At 52.1% G+C, this 20,497-nt stretch overlaps 5 protein-coding genes across 7 annotated transcripts; 2 read left to right on the top strand and 3 right to left on the bottom strand.

The window, feature by feature from the left end:
* Positions 1-1,517: 1,517 nt before the first annotated feature.
* SLC35A4 (solute carrier family 35 member A4) lies at positions 1,518-3,114 on the bottom strand. Its single transcript, XM_004381080.3, has one exon. The coding sequence runs from the start codon at positions 2,695-2,697 to the stop codon at positions 1,723-1,725; it is 975 nt and encodes a 324-aa protein (XP_004381137.1). The 5' UTR covers positions 2,698-3,114; the 3' UTR covers positions 1,518-1,722.
* On the bottom strand, positions 2,718-5,109 carry LOC111821381 (SLC35A4 upstream open reading frame protein). Its single transcript, XM_023735612.1, has 3 exons — positions 5,086-5,109; positions 3,909-4,007; positions 2,718-3,322 (listed from the first exon to the last, which is right to left on the bottom strand). Exons 1-3 carry the CDS (start codon positions 5,098-5,100, stop codon positions 3,125-3,127), a joined length of 312 nt encoding a protein of 103 aa, XP_023591380.1. The 5' UTR covers positions 5,101-5,109; the 3' UTR covers positions 2,718-3,124.
* Positions 5,110-5,270: 161 nt separating this feature from the next.
* On the top strand, positions 5,271-11,425 carry APBB3 (amyloid beta precursor protein binding family B member 3). Of its 3 annotated transcripts, none has more exons than XM_004381079.2 (12): positions 5,271-5,748; positions 6,027-6,190; positions 6,273-6,349; positions 6,934-6,994; positions 7,179-7,325; positions 7,442-7,569; positions 7,975-8,089; positions 8,230-8,314; positions 8,581-8,664; positions 8,929-9,044; positions 9,179-9,370; positions 10,866-11,425. In XM_004381079.2, the coding sequence occupies exons 1-12, from the start codon at positions 5,700-5,702 to the stop codon at positions 11,100-11,102; spliced, it is 1,455 nt and encodes a 484-aa protein (XP_004381136.1). In that variant the 5' UTR covers positions 5,271-5,699; the 3' UTR covers positions 11,103-11,425. The 3 variants fall into 3 exon arrangements, with proteins under 3 accessions (XP_004381136.1, XP_023591378.1, XP_023591379.1); XM_023735610.1 differs by having other exon boundaries at positions 5,524-5,748; positions 7,161-7,325; positions 10,866-11,115; XM_023735611.1 differs by lacking the exon at positions 9,179-9,370 and having other exon boundaries at positions 5,524-5,748; positions 7,161-7,325; positions 10,866-11,115.
* Positions 11,426-12,115: 690 nt separating this feature from the next.
* SRA1 (steroid receptor RNA activator 1) lies at positions 12,116-19,463 on the top strand. The gene is made up of 5 exons (XM_004381154.3): positions 12,116-12,277; positions 12,436-12,561; positions 15,144-15,349; positions 16,117-16,225; positions 16,358-19,463. The coding sequence occupies exons 1-5, from the start codon at positions 12,253-12,255 to the stop codon at positions 16,564-16,566; spliced, it is 675 nt and encodes a 224-aa protein (XP_004381211.1). The 5' UTR covers positions 12,116-12,252; the 3' UTR covers positions 16,567-19,463.
* On the bottom strand, positions 17,724-19,722 carry EIF4EBP3 (eukaryotic translation initiation factor 4E binding protein 3). Its single transcript, XM_004381075.2, has 3 exons — positions 19,497-19,722; positions 18,227-18,397; positions 17,724-18,079 (listed from the first exon to the last, which is right to left on the bottom strand). Exons 1-3 carry the CDS (start codon positions 19,597-19,599, stop codon positions 18,051-18,053), a joined length of 303 nt encoding a protein of 100 aa, XP_004381132.1. The 5' UTR covers positions 19,600-19,722; the 3' UTR covers positions 17,724-18,050.
* Between the last annotated feature and the right edge of the window lie 775 nt (positions 19,723-20,497).

Below are 20,497 nucleotides of genomic sequence, written 5' to 3'. Positions count from 1 at the left end.
GTACGTTATAAGTACCATTTGATTCTCATTTCAGAACTAAGACAACCTACACTCAGAGATTAAGTAACTGCTCAAGAGCAGTTAGTGAAATGGTAGAGCTAGAATTCAAATTCAAGTCTGGCTGGCTATAGTTCTACACTGCAGAAAGCAGCAGTTCACAAGCTTCAGTGTGCATCAGAATCAACTAAACCAAACAAAAAAAACAAAACAAAAAACAAAACCAGCTGCTGCCGAGTTGATTTCGATTCATAGTGACCTCATGTGTTTCAGATTAGAGCTGCCTCCACTAGGGAACTTGTTTAAAAAATAAATAAAGATTCCCAGACTCCACTCCCTAAGACTCTGCTTCAGTGGGTCTGGGGTAGGCCCAAAATGATTTTTCACAAGCTCAGTAGGTATTCTAGCAGAGAAGCAGGGCCTGACATTCCTCTGATCATGAGAGCAGGTACCAGGCAGGAGAACTGGCAAGGAGGGCAGAGGAAATGAGAATCAAAACCAAACCAGAGTTTTCCAGCCTGGAGTTTAGTTTGTCCTGCTGGGCCCAGCACCTTATATTCCCAAGACTCCTTCTAAAATCCTTAGGGCTCAGTTTTTCAGGGAAAGCTCAAAAGCTCTGTGACAGCACCACAGACTCCCTAAAGGAAAGAATGCCTGCGGTAACAGTAGGAGAAAACAGCTTTTCCTCCTAGTCCAGAAGTTGTTACCCTAGAATTAAGATACTCATGACACCAGGCGAATGAAAGTATGTTTGAAAAGAGCTGTGCAACAAAGAAGACACAGGACAACCATGGCCGGTTGTAGGAACCATCCTACACCCCAGAACACTTTATTAGGACCTTATTGCTTATGCAGTTAAAGAGACACTGATTGAGCTATGGAAGTTTTCCTCTGCCTAGCCCCAGGTCACTCTGCAGAACTTCCTGACTGGTGGGAGCTGGAACACTGCTAGGTAGAGGCAGGACCCAGAGACGGGGTAGTGGGCTTCAAGAGGGCCCGTGGGGGTAAGCAGAGAGGTCAGGAGTGTAGGCTTAAGCCAACGCCCAGGGGCAACATTCCCTGAGATGAGTCAAGCCCCAGCCCTCTCTGGGGTTTCCAGGAAAAAGGCTAGGTGTGGGGAGCAGCACTGTGGAGGGAGCAGGGGGTGTGTCATCCCCATGCTGCTGGAGCAGGGGCTGGCAGAGTGGCCTGGGTGATTGTTGTGTAATTTGTGGCTACTGGGTCTTCCTGCATGAGCTGGGGGGAGTATCCCTTATGGGAAAGTCATGCACTGTGGCTGGGCTGGAGCAGCCAAAGCCAGGTACAGAACATGGGGTCTGCTGGGGATCACAGGAGGCAAGGAAAGCCACCTGTCTCCCACAGCACCCTTTGAGCAACTGTACTAATGCAGGATGAGTCAGGAAGCCTCCCCCATCAGGGATGGGGTCTTTTCTCAGGCCTTGATATTGATATTCCCCTAATCACTTGTCTGGAAGAACTTGGTGGGGTGGGGGGTGGGGGGTAGGAGTTTCTTTAACCAAACCCACTTTTAAAGTCTCCCAGGGGTTATCCCTTCATTCACCCACCTCCAGAGACTGACCTGGCTGCTCCCACTTCCCCAGCTTTTCTCACAAGGCACTTACTACAGGGCTGGTGAGGGAAGGTTAGGGCTGGCAGGTGGCTCTGATGGTGGTGCCCAATCTACAGGGTCAGGATTGGGGGTCAGCAGAGTGGAGGTGGTGAGGGCTAGTGGCTGCCATAGTAGAGGTGCACAGCCAGGCCAATGAGCAGTGTGGCCAGGAAGAAGGCGGCTGTGAGCTGCAGCCGCAGCAGGGCTGCTGAGAGCACGGCGTTGACCACCAGTGAGCAGGACACAACAAAGAGGCGAGTGATACTGCTGCCATGCTTCATGACAGCCGACATAAGCAGTCCGTTTAGTGCCTGGCTCAGCACCGCAAGTGCCGCCCATCCCGAGAAACCCTCCAAGAGGCCTGGGCCGGGGCCACTGCCTGCGTGCAGACCTAGGTTCAGGAGTACACCAAAAGAGTAGAGGAAGAGGTTCTGAAGTGCCAGGGGCAGCCGTTGTCGCTTCATGAGCATCTCTGTGTACACGGATGACAAGCCTGAGATGACGCAGTACAGGATGAGAAGCAGCAGCCCCAGCGGGGTGATATGCAGGGGCATGGGGCCAGCAGCAGCTGCTGTAGGGGGCCCCGGAAAGGTGTTCCGGGGGTCCTGGAGGCCACCAGCCGCATAGCAGGCCCCTGCTGCCATCAGTAGCAGCAGTGCTAACCCCTGGCGTGTGGAGAGGCGGTGCCGGAGGCAGAAACAGTAGAACAGGGCTGTGCTTCCAATCTTGAGATTGCTTAGCACCTGGTAGGTGCTGGGGTCCATGTAACGCTGAAGATAGATCACCAAGTTGTTGTTAGCGCCATAGAGCAGGGCTGATAGTGCAAAGGGGATAGCCTGGCGCCAGGGTGGAGCCCCTTGGGGCCATGTTTGCCAGCCCACAAGGAGGGAGAAGGCGCACAACAGCAGCTTCGTCAGCTCAGTCAGCAGCACAGCCGAGGAGGGCCGGAAGGGCACTTGGCCGTCCACATGGCACAGCGCCAGCAATGGGGCATGGGTACCATACATGGCAGTGGACAGGAGTAGCATCAGGGTCCAACGGGCCTGCCTGGGACGACCCAGGCCTGGCAGACCCCCGTCCTCTATACTCATGCCCACACAAGATCCTGGGTGGTCTGTGTAGCAAGGGACAGCACAGACGTTGTAACACGTCTGAGGAAAATCAAGTCATGGAGCCAGCCCCTAGGAGGGTGCAGCCATGGTACATTGCCAGAGAGAATACAGAGGATCAGAGTCAGCTGCAAACTCCACAGTCAGGGCTGGAAGAGAAAGACGCTTGTGGCCCCTGAAGCCACAGTCTTGGGGCCACCCATGGGGTAAGGGAGGGAAGATTTCCAAGGTGGAAGCTGACCAGCCACTGTCCACCCTCTGTAGGAAGAAAATCAAGGGTGACGGCAGCAGGAAGGGTGGAGACAGCAAATGGGTGACAGCCAGGGAAATGAGATATGATGTCTTTGGTTGAAAGGCCTCCACCTGCAGGCCCCAGCTGCTCATCCTGCCTCCCCCATGGGATCCAGAGCTAGTCGGGCCCCTTGCGCAGTGACTGCAGATAGTCCCTCAACATCTTCTCCACGTTAGGCACAGCATATGCCTGGGCTGCGTAGATGCCAGTGCAGGTGCCCACGGCAAAGCCCAATACTGCCGATGCCCTTAGTTTGGCCACCACATAGCCAGCCAGGAAGCCCTTGAGGAATGGGGAGGATAGAAGCGAGCCATCCTACGGAAGAAAATGGAGGAGGAAACTCAGCCAGGCTCTCCCCCTTTTCTACCAAGGAGCTACTCAAGCTGGGCTTACAGCATTCCACCACCTGCTTTTCCTCACTCTGGACATCTGCAGTATTCAAGATTTTCTCAAGGTTCTGGAGCCAGAAAAAGAACCCAGGAGTCCTGATTACACAATCTCAGAACCCTGGGATCAAAAGGCTCCAACCACAGAACCCCAGTGCCACTAGACCTCAGAGATGCCCTTGAGGAATCTGATCTCATCCCTGCCTGCTTCTCCATCCTCATTTCCTAGTATGCTCCCCCATGACTCCAGCCAAATCAACCTCCTTTCATCCCTTATGTTCATCATGCTACGTCCCACCACAGGGATTTGCGTATGCTGTTCCATCAGCCTGGAATGTTCTTTCCTCTCCTCTTCATCTAGTTAACCCCTACAAAAACTTAAGATCCCAGTTCAAGTGCCATTTTCCCAGGAAAACTTTCCTTGGTGTCACGGAGAAGAGGTTCTTAATAACCACTCAACACTCTCAAAGACATGTTGGGCAATAACGCTTAAGGGAGAGAAAGTTGGCCCCTACCTGGCCCACACCACTGTTCACTTCATCTTCTACGCGCCGCTGCAGGCACTCCAGCTGATTCTTGAGAAATGCCAGATCCTTAAGCTTGGGCAGAGAATCCTAGGACAAGGGAGGGGCTGGCTCCAGTAGACTGACCCAGTCCCATCCCCTCTCAATTCTACTAGAGCCTAGGGGAGAGGTGGTTGAGGAGGATGGGATAAGCCTGAGAAACCTCTTCCTATTAAAACTTTCCTGAGATGGCAGCAGTAGAGGAAGAAAAGGCATTGAAGAGCACAGAATTCACATGGGAGTGGGGGCGGGAAATAGATGGGATCTGTATCAGTGATTTACAACAACAGCTACAGGTAATGAATATAGCAAGCAGTGTGTTGGGGAGGCAGGAGCAGCAGCAAGGGGACCTCCAATTAGGGCTATCAGGAAAGCACTATTGACTAGACTAGGAGCTCCCTGAAAGTGGCGACCTGATCTGTCTTTACTGTGTCCTCAGTGCCTGGCATCAAACAAGTACTTGGTAAATGTATGGGTGGTGGCGGACTTCCAGACTAATGGTGCATAGAGGACTGAGGCAACTCTCTGAACAATTTAGGGATAAAACTGGTTTCTTCCTGGACTTCCTGGCTTCCTACTCCCCACCCCTGTAGGCCATGGCAACCTGAATGTGTGAATGACTGGAGAGGAAGAATGATTGAAAGAGAATGAGTAAATGAACTGAGTGATTTCTATCGAACATAAGTATGAAATTTAGTTTGTGTCCAAAGGAGTGTTTAAATGAGGGTGTGAGTGTCCGTGTGAATTAGAAACATGTCTCCGGGAGAAAATTTTCGGAGGCTAGGGACTGGTGAAAAGTGTGACCGTGCATCACTGCAAGAACGTGAGAAGGGTGTGAGTGCGTCTAGGATTGTATCAGGATGAATGTGTTTCTGAGTGTGTAAAACTAACAGGATCATGATGGTCCCGGGTGGAACACCTGGGGAAACCCGGGCTCGTGTAGTTCTCCCTTCCCCCACTGTTGAGGCCGGCAATAAGCGCGCAAGTCCAGAGGAAACAAGAAAATCCCAGACGAAACAACAGGCACCTCCACCTCTGGGCCGCTCCAGTGTCGCTTCTTCCTAAGATCAAAATGGTCACGGAATGTGAAGACCACCCCCGACTTCAGATCCCCTACACATTCACTTACCTTGTCATCCGCCATCTTCCCCGCCGAACTTCTTGCGCAAGCGCAGCCCCACCTCTTTCACGCTAAATGATACGGCCATCTTTACTGAGGGCGGAGGCACTTCCGGGATATCTTTAGAAAGGGTGGAGGCGTTTCCCCTCGCGGCGGAGCCCTGGCAGTTTCCTGCTCGCAGAAACTCCCACGTGACCCCATCCGTGGGGCTTCGGGCTGCGTGTGCGCGCACATATTAGGCGGGCCCGATGCTCTCACTCGTGTGCGTGTGCTCGCGGAGCACGTTTGCTGTCTTGGTCTTCCATCGCCTGATGAGCTCATAGTTGCGCCGTGGTGTCAGCGAGTCCGGTGGCGTCCGCAGCCTTCCCCAGATCCACCCACGGAGACACGCACCTACTTGGGGATCCAAACGGCTATTTATACGCACCACCCCTCAGCGGGCCACGCTGTTCAGGCCCGCCACTTCCCACCTCCGGGAGCCAGCCCCGCCCCGTGTTTGTGCGGCGCCAGTTGGCGGGGCCGTCTCCCGCGCAGAGAGGCAGGGCTTGTAGGCGCGGCAGCTCCGGAGGTCGTGCTGGGCTGAGTGCGGGCCGGCTACGGCCGGCGGGGACGCGGTCGGGGCTATGCTGGGCAAGGATTACATGCTGGCCATCATTTTGGTCAACTGCGATGGTGTGCATGGAGGGGCTCGGTGGGAGGATCGGGAGCTCAGAGGGCACAAGGGAGCGCGAAAGGCTACCTCGATGCTCAAAGAGTATGGACATCTCAGGGTGAGGACCAGGGAACAAATAAACCCTGAGCTTCTCACGGCGATGTCTCCAAGACTGGGGAGTCGGGACCCTCAGCCTGGACCTCCAACCTGAGAGCTGCCTCCTCTGGGATGGAGGGTTATGGCAGAGTGTTATTCTGAGCCCACGAATAATATGCTCTCTCATCCTGTGTTCCTGTAGATGACTTATGGGGAGACCAAAGTCTGGAGGGGGAGCCAGGCCTGCCTCCTGGCTGGAGGAAGATCCACGATGCTGCAGGTACCTACTATTGGCACGTACCCAGTGGTAGCACCCAGTGGCAGCGCCCGACCTGGGAGCCAGGAGATGCCGAGGACCCAGGCAAGGTAGGTGGAGTGCGAGGAGGAGGCCTGATCCCATGTGTGGACCTAGGCCCGCTGCTGAACTGACCTAACCACCTCTCCACAGGGGACCAAGGGGACTTGGGGACTGCGGCCCCCCAAGGGCAGATCCTTCTCCAGCCTGGAGAGCTCACTGGACTGGAGGTAACAGGGATGTGCCAGGCATAGTGAAAGGCTTAGGGCTCGGTGGCACTCAAAAGTGCAGCTGAACTGATGATCTGCTTTTCGGCCCAGGTTCTGGGCTCTGTCTCATGTTTTGGACTCGGTTCTGTGTCTTGGCTCTGACCCATGTTCTTGACTGTCTTAGTATTTTGAGTTTTGTCCTTTGTTACAAGCTGTCTTTTTCATATTTTGGGTCCTGACCCATTATAATCTAGACCATCGTCCTGGGCTCTTTCATGGGGGCTCATCCAGTTCTAGGGTCTCGTCCTGATTTGGGGCTCTGGTATACACACTGGACCCTTTTTCATGTTTCAACTCTTATTTTGTGGTATACCTTTTTCAATACTCTGGGTCATGTGTCTGTCCTGAGTCCTCCTTCAACTTCTAAGCCACATCCTATGTTACATTTTCTTAATACATTCTGGGTTCTGCCACTGCTCTGGCTGTATATTTGGAGTGCTATATTCTGAGCTCTGTCCCATGTCCTGTATCCACTCCAGCAGTGTGGGCCTCTCCAGTGCCCCTGTAGGACGTACGGTCCTCTCACCAACTCTGTTTTGTTCTAGTAACTCCCTGTCCCGGTACGGTGAGGAATCCTACATCCAGAGCATGGAGCCAGGGGCTAAGGTAGTGACTTGGGCCTGAGTGCTGGGCGAGGGCATTGGAGGGGTGCCGTGGGAAAGGTTAGGGCTGCGATTGGGCTGAGCAGAGGTGATCAAGGGTGGAGGGAGGGGGTCTCAGTGGTTATATCTGTGGGGCCTGTGGCACTACCCACCCACCCCTACTCACTCAGGGTCCTCCGTCCCATCAGTGCTTTGCAGTCCGTTCTCTGGGCTGGGTAGAGGTACCCGAGGAGGATCTGGCACCAGGAAAGAGCAGCATTGCGGTTAATAACTGCATCCAGCAGCTGGCCCAGACCCGCAGCCGGAGCCAGCTCCCAGATGGCACCTGGGGTGAGGTGAGCTGGCTTGACCCTCCAAAGATTCAGCCCAGGGCCCAGTAGAGGCTTGAATTACTTGGCCCTCCTGGCAGCTACCCTCATCTGAGCTTTGGGCTAATCACTGTTTTTCGCAGGGCCAGAACATGCTGATGATCCTGAAGAAGGATGCCATGAGCCTGATGAATCCCTTGGACCACAGTCTGATCCACTGCCAGCCTCTGGTGCACATCCGTGTATGGGGCGTGGGCAGCTCCAAGGGCCGGTGAGGGCCCCTACACTCCTCTCAAGCGAGAGCTGCCCTGCCCCCTGCAGGCTGTGATCCCCACTGATGCTAATGCCCTGTACTTGAACCCCTGGACACAGATTCTCTATCATGAACCCAAGCATTGCCTCCACTGCCTGGTCCAGCCCTGGTGGGGAAGGGTGGGCCCAGCTCAGCAGGGATGGGCTGGGGAGAGCCTGAGTGGCTGGGCTGACTCCCTCTTGTGCTCCCACATGCTTCCGGAACAGTGATAGGTGAGTGACAGCCAAGTGTCCTGAGCTCCAGCCCAGACCCCCCTGCTCCATCCCTGGCATATCCCTCACCTATAGGCACTACAGGGCCCTTCCCAACCCACCCTCTACTCTAGTCACATCTCTGTCCCAGCCCAATCTCTGACCTTACCAGGGATTTCGCTTTTGTGGCGGGTGACAAAGACAGCTGTATGCTCAAGTGCCATGTGTTTCGTTGTGACGTCCCTGCCAAGGCCATTGCCAGTGCCCTGCATGGCCTCTGCGCCCAGGTAAGGCCAGGGGTGGGGCAGGGAATGTGGGTGTGGCCCTGATTCTAAAGTTTCCAGGGTTGTTGGGGCAGTGTGATGTTGGCCCCTTCACCTGAATTCCCCTCCCTCCCTGTCCTTATGCTGGCTGTATTGTGTTTTAGATCTTGTCAGAGCAAGTCGAAGTCAGTGGTGATGCTCCTTGCTGCTCCCCAGACCCCATATCCCCTGAAGAGCTGCCACGGCAAGGTATGGGGGCTGTTGCATTGCAGCATCAGGGGCTGCTTTCATGAAAGATGTGGGGGAGGGTGCTCTAGGTTATTTAGTACCTCACTGGAGATGTGGGACTTCTGAAGTGTCCTGGTCTCAGGATCCCAAGCCTGAATTAGAGAAGGAACATGAAAGAGCCTTTGTTCTACTAGCTCTAGCTCTGGTCTGGGCCCTGCCCCACTCTGAAGGGTGGAAGGAAGAGTGACTGAGAAAATGCCCAGGCCAACTCAGTGTGTATATTCCAGTGGAGCTGCTGGATTCAGTGAGCCAGGCTGCTCAGAAGTACGAAGCACTGTACGTGGGGACCCTGCCAGTCACCAAAGCCATGGGTGAGAACTGAGAGGGCTGGAAGAGGTGGGCAAGGGGAAGGTGGGTGAGGTGGGGTCTACCACCATTTCTCAGAGTGTTCCCATGGCCCACTGTGGCCTGGGATGTACTAGTCTTCTTAACTCAGGATTCTAAGCCCAGCCTTGACTACCCTTTTCCCCATCTTTCTGAATCCCATGTCAGTGAGAGGAGCCTATACACTCCTTGCAGACCCTTTCTTTCCTTACGGCTGGGAGACACCACAGTTAGTGGGCGTGTCCTTCTAGGAATGGACGTGCTGAACGAGGCCATTGGTACCTTGACTGCCCGGGGCGACCGGGATGCCTGGGTTCCCACTATGCTCAGTGTGTCTGACTCTCTCATGACTGCACATCCCGTTCAGGTACCAGAAGGGGGTGAGGTTGGAGGCTGTGGAGATGTGGGCAGGGGTGCTGAGGGGTCACTGCTTGCTACTAGAAGAACTCAGTGGGTCCAGCTAGCACCTGGCCCTCTATTGACTAGTTTTGGCATGGGCAGGCAGAGGCCAGTGCAGAGGAGGAGCCACTGTGGCAATGTCCTGTGCGCCTTGTGACCTTCATTGGTGTTGGCCGTGACCCACACACCTTTGGTCTCATCGCCGACCTGGGCTGCCAAAGCTTCCAGTGCGCAGCCTTTTGGTGCCAGCCCCATGCAGGGGCACTCTCCGAAGCTGTGCAGGCTGCCTGCATGGTGAGTCGGGGTGAGAATGGGGTGGGGTTGCCCTGCAGCTGTTCTGTACTGGCAATGGGGCTCAGGACTGGCAGCCTCTCCAGAGATCACAAACCAGCGATCCCAAGGCTGACTCTGGTTCACTACTGTTTTATTTGGCCCTCGCACTGTTTCACTGTTTTGAAAAGTTTTAATTAGTTGCTAATATTTAAAGGTTGGGACATTTTACATATAGCTGGTATTCCTGTTTTTCTTAAAATATCAGGAACCGTAGTACTGAGTCCACATATGTAAGTTTAAACCAGTAGCTGGAGTTGTGGAGGGGCTGGGCATTGTCCTTCCTGTTTGTCTCATTTAGGTTACTTCCTGGCATCTGTGAGCATTTGAGTGTGGGACACTTTCATTTATTTATTCGACAAATGTGAGTGCCTACAAGATACCAGACACCATTCTGGACCCTGGGAATTTTTAGGGCACAGTCGTTGCCCTCACAGAATGCTTAGGATAGAGCAGGGATAGACCAGAAGTAAGTTGTACACTACAGGATGATGGAGGAGAGGGCCCCATTGCAGCTTCAGGGGTTCAGGAAGACTGCCTGGAAGAGATGATGGAAAACTGAAAGTTGAAGGTCCAAGAAGGAGTTTGCCAGGTGCAAGGGAGTAGGGCAGAAGGTGTGCCAGGTATAGGAAACCCCAGCTGTTCTGAAGGTAAGAGGGAGGTTGGTTGATTACAGTATCTAAAAGAATGTAGTGTATTGAGTGCAAAATGTAGTGAGAGATGAAAGCAGAATGACAGAAACATGGAGGACCTTATAGGTCAAGGTAATGAGTTTATTTTATCCTAAGGGCCGCGGGAGCTATTTACATGTTTAGAGTAGCACAGTGAAGTCAGGTTTGTGGGTTAGAAAGACCACTTAAGCTATAGTATAGGTAGACGATTTGGGGGACACAAGAAAGGAAGTAGAAAGGCCAATTAGGACTCTGTTGAGGTAGTTCAAATGAGAGATGATAGGAACAGTTACATTGGGAATGGAGTTTGGGTTGTAGACCTTCCCCTTGACTAGGCATCTGCTTAGCCAAGGGCCAGTCCAAACCAGCAAGAGATGAAGGAGAGGCAACATAGTGGTAGTTGTGGTTAAGAGTACAGCTCTAGCATTAGAACTAGGCTTGAATCTCAATTCTACCATCTTCTGGCTAAGTGACCTTGGACAAGGCATTTACTCTCTCTGAATCCCAATTTCTTCAGTTGGGGTAATAACACCTCATAAGTAACTGTGGATTAAGTTAGATTATGTAAAGCATTTAGTGCAGTGTCCAGCTCTCCTTAAGTGCTCGGTAAATGTCAAGTTTTATGTTTTTGTTATTGAGCTACCTGGGAATGCTGTAGGCACTCCAGATGTGGCAGACTACCAACCTCGTACCAGAGTGAAGCCTTGGCCAGTTCCCTGTCCTGCAGAAGCTTCCAGGGAGTCCAGGGGCAGAAAATAGCTGGATCCTCACATTCCCCTTTTCCCTAGGTTCAGTACCAGAAGTGTCTTGTGGCCTCTGCAGCCCGGGGCAAGGCCTGGGGTGTCCAGGCTCGTGCACGCCTGCGACTCAAGAGGACCAGCTCCATGGACTCCCCAGGAGATCCCCTGCCCCGCCCCCTGCTCAAAGGAGGTGTTGGGGGTGCAGGGGCAGCCCCTCGAAAACGGGGCGTCTTCTCTTTTCTTGATGCCTTCCGGCTGAAAACCTCTGTGCTCCATATGCCCTAAATTTATCTGGGAGGACTGGAGAAGGAGGCTTTGGGTCCATGCCCAACTCTGCACCACTTTATTCCTCAGGGGCCTGCAGCCTCTCATCTCTTGGAACCTTCTCTGCTTGCTCCTCTGGTCTGTGCCCACCCTCTATTTATTGCCCAATTTATTTATTAACTTTATATGGATGACTGAGAGGCCCTGCACCACAACCTAGGCCCCTGGCTTCCCTTTTCCGGGGTCCCTGTGTTCCTTGCCCCTGTCTAGCCCTGGACAGTTGGCTCTACCTCAGCAACACTTTATAGCAAAATCACTGCAAATAAAATCCCTCAGTGACCTCACTGGGTGTGAGTATATGGGGCCTGGGACAGGGTTGGGGGCAGACAACCCGTGTGTCTTTGTGTTTCTGCTACGTGTTGGCTGCTGCCTGAAGTCACATGAGGGCATGGGTGTGATGGAAATCTGACTTCATTTATTCAACAAACATTTTCGAAGGTGTTCTCTGGCCAGGCACCAGAGATGTGATAAAATAGTCAGGGACCTCCTTAACCCTCAGAGATTGTCAAGAGGGGGAGACAAAAAAATTAAACCAGATAGAAGATATTATGTAGTACAACTAGGAAATCTCAGAGGGTTGTGGGACCTTGAGGCACTTAAACTGGCCTGAGGCATTACAGGTTTCCTAAGGAGTTGACATCTAAGCTGAGTACTGAAGGAAGATGAGTACTAGTTAGCAAGCCTTGAGAGAATGAATGTGGGGAGTGTGCAGGGCAGTGGACGGAGGTGAGGCTCTAGAAGTCGACCTGGCTAGTTCACAGAGTGGCGTGTGATGGCTGGTCAGGGGCTTCTGGTAGTTTGAGCTTGCTCCTGAGAGCAACTGGGAAACACTGGAGAGACTGGACACAGGATTAGGACTGCAAGCGTGCTGGCTCCTGGAAAATTAACCCGCTTATGACCAGGGCACCGATAGGTCATCAGTTGGAAACTTCGAGCCTCCTAGGGGGACAGCGCAGGGTCTCCACAGCGACTACCGCGTTTTAGAACTGCCCAACTTCGAGGATCCGGTCGTTCCAGGCACTCGGCGTGGCCCGGGACTCGTCCCAATTGGCTTGGGTTTGCGGCCGCCCCGGAAGTGACGCACTGCCCCGCTGGCCGTGCGGAAGTGGAGATGGCGGAGCTGTACGTGAAGCCGGGTGAGCGCGGTCTGCGGGGTTGGGACGCAGGGTCCTCACCCCTACCGAGGCTGGAGGCAGTTACAGCGCGGAGTGTGGAGCCTCTATTTCCCCTAGCCCCAATGTAACCCTCCCATCAGAGCTCCGGTCTCTCTTTACACGTCCCCTCTTCTCCGCAGGCAACAAGGAGCGCGGCTGGAACGACCCGCCGCAGTTTTCTTACGGGCTACAGACTCAAGCTGTCGGGTCCAAGCGCACGCCACTCACCAAGAGGGTCGCTGCTGCTCAGGATGGATCCCCCAGAGGTGCGTGATGGCCCCCTGCGCGGAGACTCGTGGGGTATGGGCAGTGTCAGGGATATGCCTGCGGGGAGGGCATTTTTTCTCCGCTGAGGACTCCAGCTGTGGAGGGGCGTTGGGGCTCCCAAAAGGGGCCCAGGAAAGGCCCTTTTCCAAGCCCCTTCTCCACTGGCCATGGCAATAACTAGTGTGTCGGTTTCAAAAGATTGTATATAGGATCATTCTAGGTGATCTCATTTAGACCTGTGGTTTTAAATAGTTTTTATTTTCGAAATATTTTCAAATTTTTATGTCCAATCTGGTCGTCTTCCCAGAACTTTGTCTATTCTGTACCTTCACTTAGGTATATAATAAGCATATCAGACTTAACGTGTCATTCACTCATTTAATCAGTATGTCTAATGAGCACCTACTATGAGCCAGGGAATGTCTGAGGGTGAACTGGACAGCAGTGAAGAAGACAAAAGGTTCTGCTTTCATGGAACCCATGCTCTAGTGTTGGAGACAGACAAATGAAATAGTGGTCTAAGTGTTATGCAGAGAAATCAAACAGGGTGGTAGTGACTGGGTAATTAAATTAGGTGTGTAAGGTCGACGTTTAAGCTGAAATCTGAATGATGATTAAAAGCTAGCCACACAAAAATCAACTGTGAGAGTATTCCACGCATAGGAAAACAGGGCAGACAAGCTTGACAGATTCAGAGACTGAAGGAATACCAGCATGGCTAGAGCATGGTGGGCTAGGGATAGAGTGAGACAAGGTCTGAGGCATACACTACATCTGAGTGGGTTTTGTAAACCAAGATAAGGAGTTTGTATTTGAATCTAGGTAAAGTTGGAAGCTACTGAAAAATTTAAAGTAGAGGAGGGCCATCTTTCCTCCTGAGGATTTCCTAGGTAAGGAAGAGGGGTTGTGGCCCTCCAAAAGGAGCTCAGAGTTGGCTCTTTTCAGATCCCCTTCCATTCTCCACTCCCTTTGTACTACAAAGGAATGATGTAAGCCGAGGATTCTTAACCTTGCTACTAGTGACATTGTGGACCAGGTAATTCTTTGTTTTGAGGACTGCCTTGTTAACTGTAGTATGTTTAGCAACAACCCTGGCCTCTACTCAGTAGATGCAAGTAGCACCGCTCCTCCTCCAGCTGTAATAGCTAAAGATGTCTCCAGACATTGCCAAAAGCCTCTGGGGGCAAAATCTCCACAGGCCAAGAACCACTGACTGAATTACATCTTAAAAAGACCACTGCGTCTGTTGTGTGGAAAACACATTTTAGGGAGGAAGTGGAAAGACAAACTAAGAGACCATTATGGTAATACAGGAAATGATTGATGATGGCTTGGACAAGAGTGGGAATAGTCGGGGCAGGGATGGATTAACCAGTAAGCAAGGTGTGCATGGGCTTAATTGTGTTTACTTACTAATCTGCTGTGCACTACAGATTAAGTAAACATAAGCAAGCTGTGCTTGCCTTACTTATTGTGTAACCCATCCCTGAGTGGGACGGTAAAAACTGGAATCTTACAAAGTTAGCAGAAATAAGTAGATGTAGGAAGTGAGAGAAAGAGAATCAAGTTTAACCTTTAAGTGTTTTACTTGAGGAACTGGGTGGTATTATTCACTGATATGGGTAGACTGGGGGATGAAGAGGTTTTGTGGGGAGGGGGAAACCAAGCTTTTTCTTTGGCCATGTTACATTTGGGCTGATATTTTAGGCAGAGGTCTAGGCCAGAATTATAGAAATAAATCACCATCACATAGATGGTATCGGATGTCATGGACTTGAATGAAGCCACGTAGGGAGAGTGTGTGGATAGCAGCCTAAAGAAGATCTAAGACAGAGCCCTAGGACTCCAACATTTCAAGGTGAGTAGACAAGAAAACAGCAAAGGAAACTAAGGAATGGCCAAATAAGTAAAAGGAAAATAGGAGAGTAAAAAGGAAAATAGGAGAGTAAAATCATCAATCAGTTGTGATAAATACTGCTGAGAAGTAAGAGATATGGGACCACTAGATTTAACAACACAGCAATCACTGATAACTTGTAACAAGAGCAGTCTCTGGAGTGGTGAGAACAGAAACTCAGCTCTGAATACTTTTTTTCCCTGAATAAACCAAGATTTCTCCTGCCTTTTAGTTCCCTCTACCTAGTACACCATCCCTTCAACTCTTCATGGCTGCATCTACCTCATCCATTAGTTCTCAACTTAATAGCTAACTTTGTGAGCACTTTTTGCTACACACTAATCTAGGAACTTCGCCTGTATTCTTTCTTAATCCTCACTATAACCCTATGAAGTAAGTCGTTAGTGTAATATCTGCATTTTACAGAAGAGGAAACCAAGCTCAGAGGTTAACTAACTTGTCACAGGTTATGGAGTTGGTGAGCTGGGAGAAACTTAAATGTCACCTCATAAGGCCTTTCCTGAATACTTAGTCTAGATAGGTCCTCCATTCCTTTTTATCACATCACCATTTTATTTCTTTGTAGCAAGTAACATAACTTGCGTAGCCCTCCTTAGGATGAATTTAGAGTTGAGCAGCTTACCTCTTTAAGCTTTACTGTTCGGCCCTACTTTACCTTTTCAGCCCCTGCTTCAGAGACTACTCCTGGACCCCCCCCAAAAGGACCTCCACCTCCTTCAGATAAGGCTCCCAGGCCCTCACCTGTGGGGAGTTGTCCTGCCTCCAGTGTGAAGCCCCCAAGTTTCCCAGTCATCAAGTCTGAGACACTGCTGGAGGATGTGCTGAGACCTTTGGAACAGGCATTGGAAGACTGCCGTGGCCACATGAGGGTAAGCTCATTGGAGCCTCTGACCCTGGCATACCATGTGGTGGTGGGGAGGACTCCTACTGACAGCTAGATGAAGTATGGCTCCCAAAGGTAGACCCTCTGACCTTATGAGCAATGACTCTTAACCCTTTTGAGTTGTAGACCCCTTCAGAATCTGCTAAGGACTTCCCAGACAAATGAACACAGGATTTCGGGAGGGTATGTGGGACTTCTGAACACCAGTCAGTAGAAGAGGCTTGTGGAAACGGAAACAAGTGTTGAATATAACTCCTATTAGTGACTGTAACAGCCTGATTTTCTGTACCTCCAGCCATTCAGAGCAGACCTTGCTGATTTTGTGCTCAGGGAATTTATATACCAACTCAGTGAAGGAGGGAGAGGGAAATCCCCTTCTGACTGCATTGTTTTTATAAGTATCTAGACACAAGGGATCTGAGGAATGTTTTAAAGGAGAAGTAGCATGGTTGTTTCACTCTTTGGTCCTAAGCGTCCTTATTTATAAAGTAGCACAACAAGATAAACCTGAGGGTTTGCAAAGCCCCTGAAAATTTAAAATTCTAGCCATACGTGCGTTTTTCTTGGGGAGAAATCCATAGGTTTCCTCAGATCCTCAGTTGGGCCTCTGACTTTTAGGTAAAGAATCAGAGCTGTAAGGAGTTAAGTGTAAAGTTCCTGGGCCACAGAAAGCTGTTCTTCTATGTGGTGCTGCCTTTCTCCTCCCCTTGTTGGGCAGGCAGCACTAACTTGGAGAGGCCTTGTGTCTCTCAGAAGCAGGTATGTGATGACATCAGCCGACGCCTGGCACTGCTGCAGGAACAGTGGGCTGGAGGGAAGCTGTCAATGCCTGTAAAGAAGAGGATGGCTCTGCTAGTGCAAGGTATGGGTGGGTCCTGCCATGGTTGGCTGAGTTGGAACAGGTGCTGAGGTTTTGGGTGATTGGGAGGGGAGGAGTGAGAGCTAGCTGCCTCTTTTGTCTCAGGCAGCTTGCTCAGCCCTAATCTCTCCTCAGAGCTTTCAAGCCAGCGGTGGGACACAGCAGATGACATCCACCGCTCACTCATGGTCGACCATGTGACTGAGGTCAGTCAGTGGATGGTGGGAATTAAGAGATTAATTGCAGAAAAGAAGAGTCTGTCTTCAGAGGAGGAAGCTGCTGAAAAATCTGCAGCCACAACTGAAGAGAACCAGACTGTACCAGGCTTCTTTGGGGCTCCATAATCCTGTGGGTTCCCTAGACTTGCCTCACAGTATCTCCTCTGCCTTGGCATGGGAGGCCTTCTCTCACTTGCCTCCCTTTTACCATTAGGGAGACTGTCTGCCCCACTGGGGTACTTGGTGTGTGACCTACCTCTAGGGGAACAGGTCCAACATGGGCCATAGGGAAGTCACTTGTTACCCAGAGCAGTATGCATTTCAATAAAAACATCTCAATGGTGGGCCCTGGGTAGGAGCAATAAGCCCTTCCTATACCAAACTGGTCCCCTCTGGTTCCCTCACTGCCCTGCTCCTTGCAAACCTCTGTTTTTCCTCCATTCATCATGAAGGGCTCCTGTTGGGCATGACCAGATTGCTGCCTGCTGCTTTCCCCAAAATTTGACTGAAAAGCACATCCCTTCGTGGGCTCAGCAGCCCTGTCTTTTTGATGTTTTCATTTCAGCACAAGAACAGAGGCTCAAATAGCATGGAGAGAAAAGGAAGGAAAGACTGCCCTACTTGCACTTTATCACCCTTGTGGTATATAGGTGTTACAGAGCTTAGAACCACAGAGAACAGGGTTCCTGCTGTGTAAGTTAAAGGAGAAAAAGACCAGATTACTGATTTGGGATCTTGGTTTTTTATCTGACTCACCAAACAAGCTGCTTGCCTCACTTGCCTTTGGACCCTAAGGTCTCTTCTAACTCTCTGAGAGCAACAGAGTTGGGCAGCAGGGGCCAGAGAGGTCCCTGGTGGGTATCATGCCATGAGAAGGGAGGATACAGATTTTCAGTGTTGGGATAGAGGATTGGTACTTGCAGGTAGGAGGCAGAAAAGGGCTCGGGAGAGCCTAGCAATGGCTGAAGTTGGGTAGCGTCTCTTTTCCAAGAGACTTGCTTTGGAATGGCTAGGGGAAGGGCTGCTGGGGAGGCCCGGTTCCAGGAAGGCTGCTTCCTCGAAAGACAGGCACAGCTCTTGGCAGAGGTCATGTTATTGCTGTTTATGGTTGGTTGGCTTCTATAGCTTGCCTGCTTCAGGTTCTCATTGCTGCTGGAAGTGGGCTCAGTGTGAGCTAGGAATGGAGCCTCTGATACTAACCAGGCCTGCTAAGGTCCTTCAAGGGGAGAGGCTGTGTGGCTCAGGTGGGAAGATCAGGATTGAGGACAATGCTAGAACCAAGGCATTTCTTTGAATGTTTACTAAGCAGCCATAAGGTGACATACTCCATTCCCAAGTCCCAGCCCCTGAGCAAGGAAGGCTGGAAGGGGGTGGGGAGGTGTGTGGTCTACAGACCAAAGAGAAAGTAGAGAACTAAGGGTGTGGCAAAGTTGCCCACTCCTATCCCTGGTCTAGCTGCCACAGAACTAGGGGAGGCCCAGAACCAACAGGCCACTCCCTTCCAGATTAGGTGAGGCCAGCTGGCCTTTGGATACCCCAGGAAGAGGTGGTGGCAGCAGCGTCATGAGGGATCCCTCTATAATTCCACACACCAGGTCATCTGCACTGGATCAGATGTCTATTTCAAATTGTGCGTCATCTGGAGAGAGAAAAGGACAAATTGCTGAGCTGAGCACACTGGGTCTGCAGGCTCAGGGTCAGTGCAGAAATCCCTTTTGGAATTACACATCTGCATGTGAATTCAAAGGTTGGATCAAATCTTAATTTTAGGTTCTACTTTCCTTACCGGGTATCTCTTCCTCTGTCTCCTTCTGCTCCTTCAGCTCCTCCAGCTTGGAGAGTGGTGCTGTTGGAGTTGTGACCCCGGGAATCTGAGGGAGGCAGCAGGGGGGTGTCCGGGCAATGGGTGAGTTCTTGCACTCCAGCAGGAACTTTCGGTCGTAGATGATCCTGGTGCCTATCAAGAGGTAGGGGCTCAGGTGAGAGGCAGGAGCTTGGGTAGAGAATTGATTAGGGCCACAGACAGGCCTTCTAGGGACCCTAGAGTCATGTTTGCCAGTGCATCAAAGGCCTACTCTACATCCCAGCCAGGATCTCGGCTGACTAGACTTCCCAGCCCTTAAAGGCTTACCCACCTAACCGAGGTGGGACTAAGTAACATAAAGCTAGTGGGGTATTCCAGCTGGTCCAGGCAGAAGCTTTAGATTTAGGGGAGCTGAGGTCTTAGCTATAGGAGGAGCACCAAACTTGGGAGTTAAGGGACTTCAGGCTGTTCCTCTACCACTCTGCTGGCTCTGGGACTTCCTTGCTTTGGTTCACAAGGTGGAGCCTAACCCTCCAGTCTCAGTTGGATCAAGAAGCCAAATAACAGGTGTGGAGGTTTACCCAGTGCTGCCACCTGTGCTCTGATACTCTACCGGGGGAGCTGTGTTACCTGGACACCTGCGTTCCCTTGAAACACAGGAACATACTGTTCTTATCTTGACCTCTCCCAAATCATACAAGGCTCAGCCCAGCCCAGAGGAACTTGGCCTGAATCTTGTTCTCAAAGGGCTCTGCCCAGTTCTCACCCCTGCCCTCCGTCCCCACGTGGCAGGAACTCCTGGGTCGGGAGCCCAAGAGGAACTCGTGATCCCAGGCTGCTCGCCCAACCAAACAGCGGCGAATCGGCCCCAGTCCCGAACTGCCCAAGTCCCGCTGTAGGCGCTTTGCAAGAGCTGGTGCTTCCCGCTGAGGCTGTGCTCTGTTGGGGACTCGGCTCCTACTCTCTGGCTGCAACGTCTCGAGGGGCGGGTGGATGAGCAAGGCGTCCAAAACCCAGGCCAGAGCGAGGGATTCCAGCCCAGAATTACCCGGAAGCTAGGCTCAAGGCCTTGTTGCATCACTTCAAGGTTTTAGAGAACCGGGCCTCGGCTGTGAACCGCTTCCCCTAAAGTTGTTACCCGCACAGTGGCCTGCGGGCTATTCTGAGGCCCGTATCTTCCCGCCCCCGCCCCGCGGCAGAACGCACGAACTGGCCTGCTCACGGCGTGCGGACCCCAGCCCGGCCCGCTGACCTCCCGGGGTACTGGCGTATAGCGTGCCCCCCGGCGTGGTACTGTAGCAGTCTGGCAGCCAGTCCCGGCCCCCGGGAATCGGACAGCTCGTGGACGTGGACATAGCGAGGAGGGAGGGGAAGGCAGGCGGCTGGTGCTGGGGACGCGGAGCGCAGCTCTGAGCCTGAGGCGGACTCAGCCGACCACGTGCAGCCGCGAGCAACACCACCAGGGCGACGTCACGCACGGGGCGGGCCACCCGCCGTCACTCAACCCGACGGCCCCGCCCCACGCCCTAGGGAGCTGGCCCTGGGCTCGGAAGAGCTGGAAGGGGTCCGAGATCCCAGGCGCCGCACCGGCCCCCAGTTCCTCCTGGCCCACCACCGGCGAACATGCCGGAGCCCTGCAGCAGCTCAGCTATTTACTGTTTACCGTTGGGCGTTGCGGGCAGGTGAGGTAAGGCACACGGTACTGCCACGTATTAACTCACCCATTCCTCTCAACAGTTTTGGACAGTAAGGCACTGTTTTTAGCCAGATTTTACAAATGAGGAAACTAAAGCCCAAAGAAGTTAAATCACGCATCTAGTAGGTCAGGGAGCTGAGATTCTGACCTCGGTATATCTGATTCCAGAGCCTGTGCCCTTCAGCACAGCTCTGTGTACTGCCGCCCATAAACAGCTACAGTACAGGGTGAAAAGTGACTGGATGGCCTGGCGCACAGTGCAAGGGGAAGGTCTGGAGAGAGGGCGGGCTTTCTAAAAGAAGTTATACCTGGGCAAACTAAAGGATGAGTAAAGGTTGGGGGATAGCAGAGGCTACAGCTGGGTAGTGAGACTGCCCTTTGAGCTCTCTGCCATAGCTAACTAACCTTAGGAAACTAAGGAAAGGGGGCTGATGATGAGGGCTTGGAAGGTGAGAGAGTCTGGCTTTGGAGAGAGTATTTTATGTAGGCACAGTGATACGAAAGGAGGCAGGAGAGGGGTGATGGCAGAGTAAGTACTTAGTATGTATATACTACGG

The sequence above is a fragment of the Trichechus manatus genome, unplaced genomic scaffold (genome assembly GCF_000243295.1).
Source record: "Trichechus manatus latirostris isolate Lorelei unplaced genomic scaffold, TriManLat1.0 scaffold00080, whole genome shotgun sequence".
NCBI classification, from domain to species: Eukaryota; Metazoa; Chordata; class Mammalia; order Sirenia; family Trichechidae; genus Trichechus; species Trichechus manatus.
This window is presented reverse-complemented; position numbering and strand designations above follow the sequence as displayed.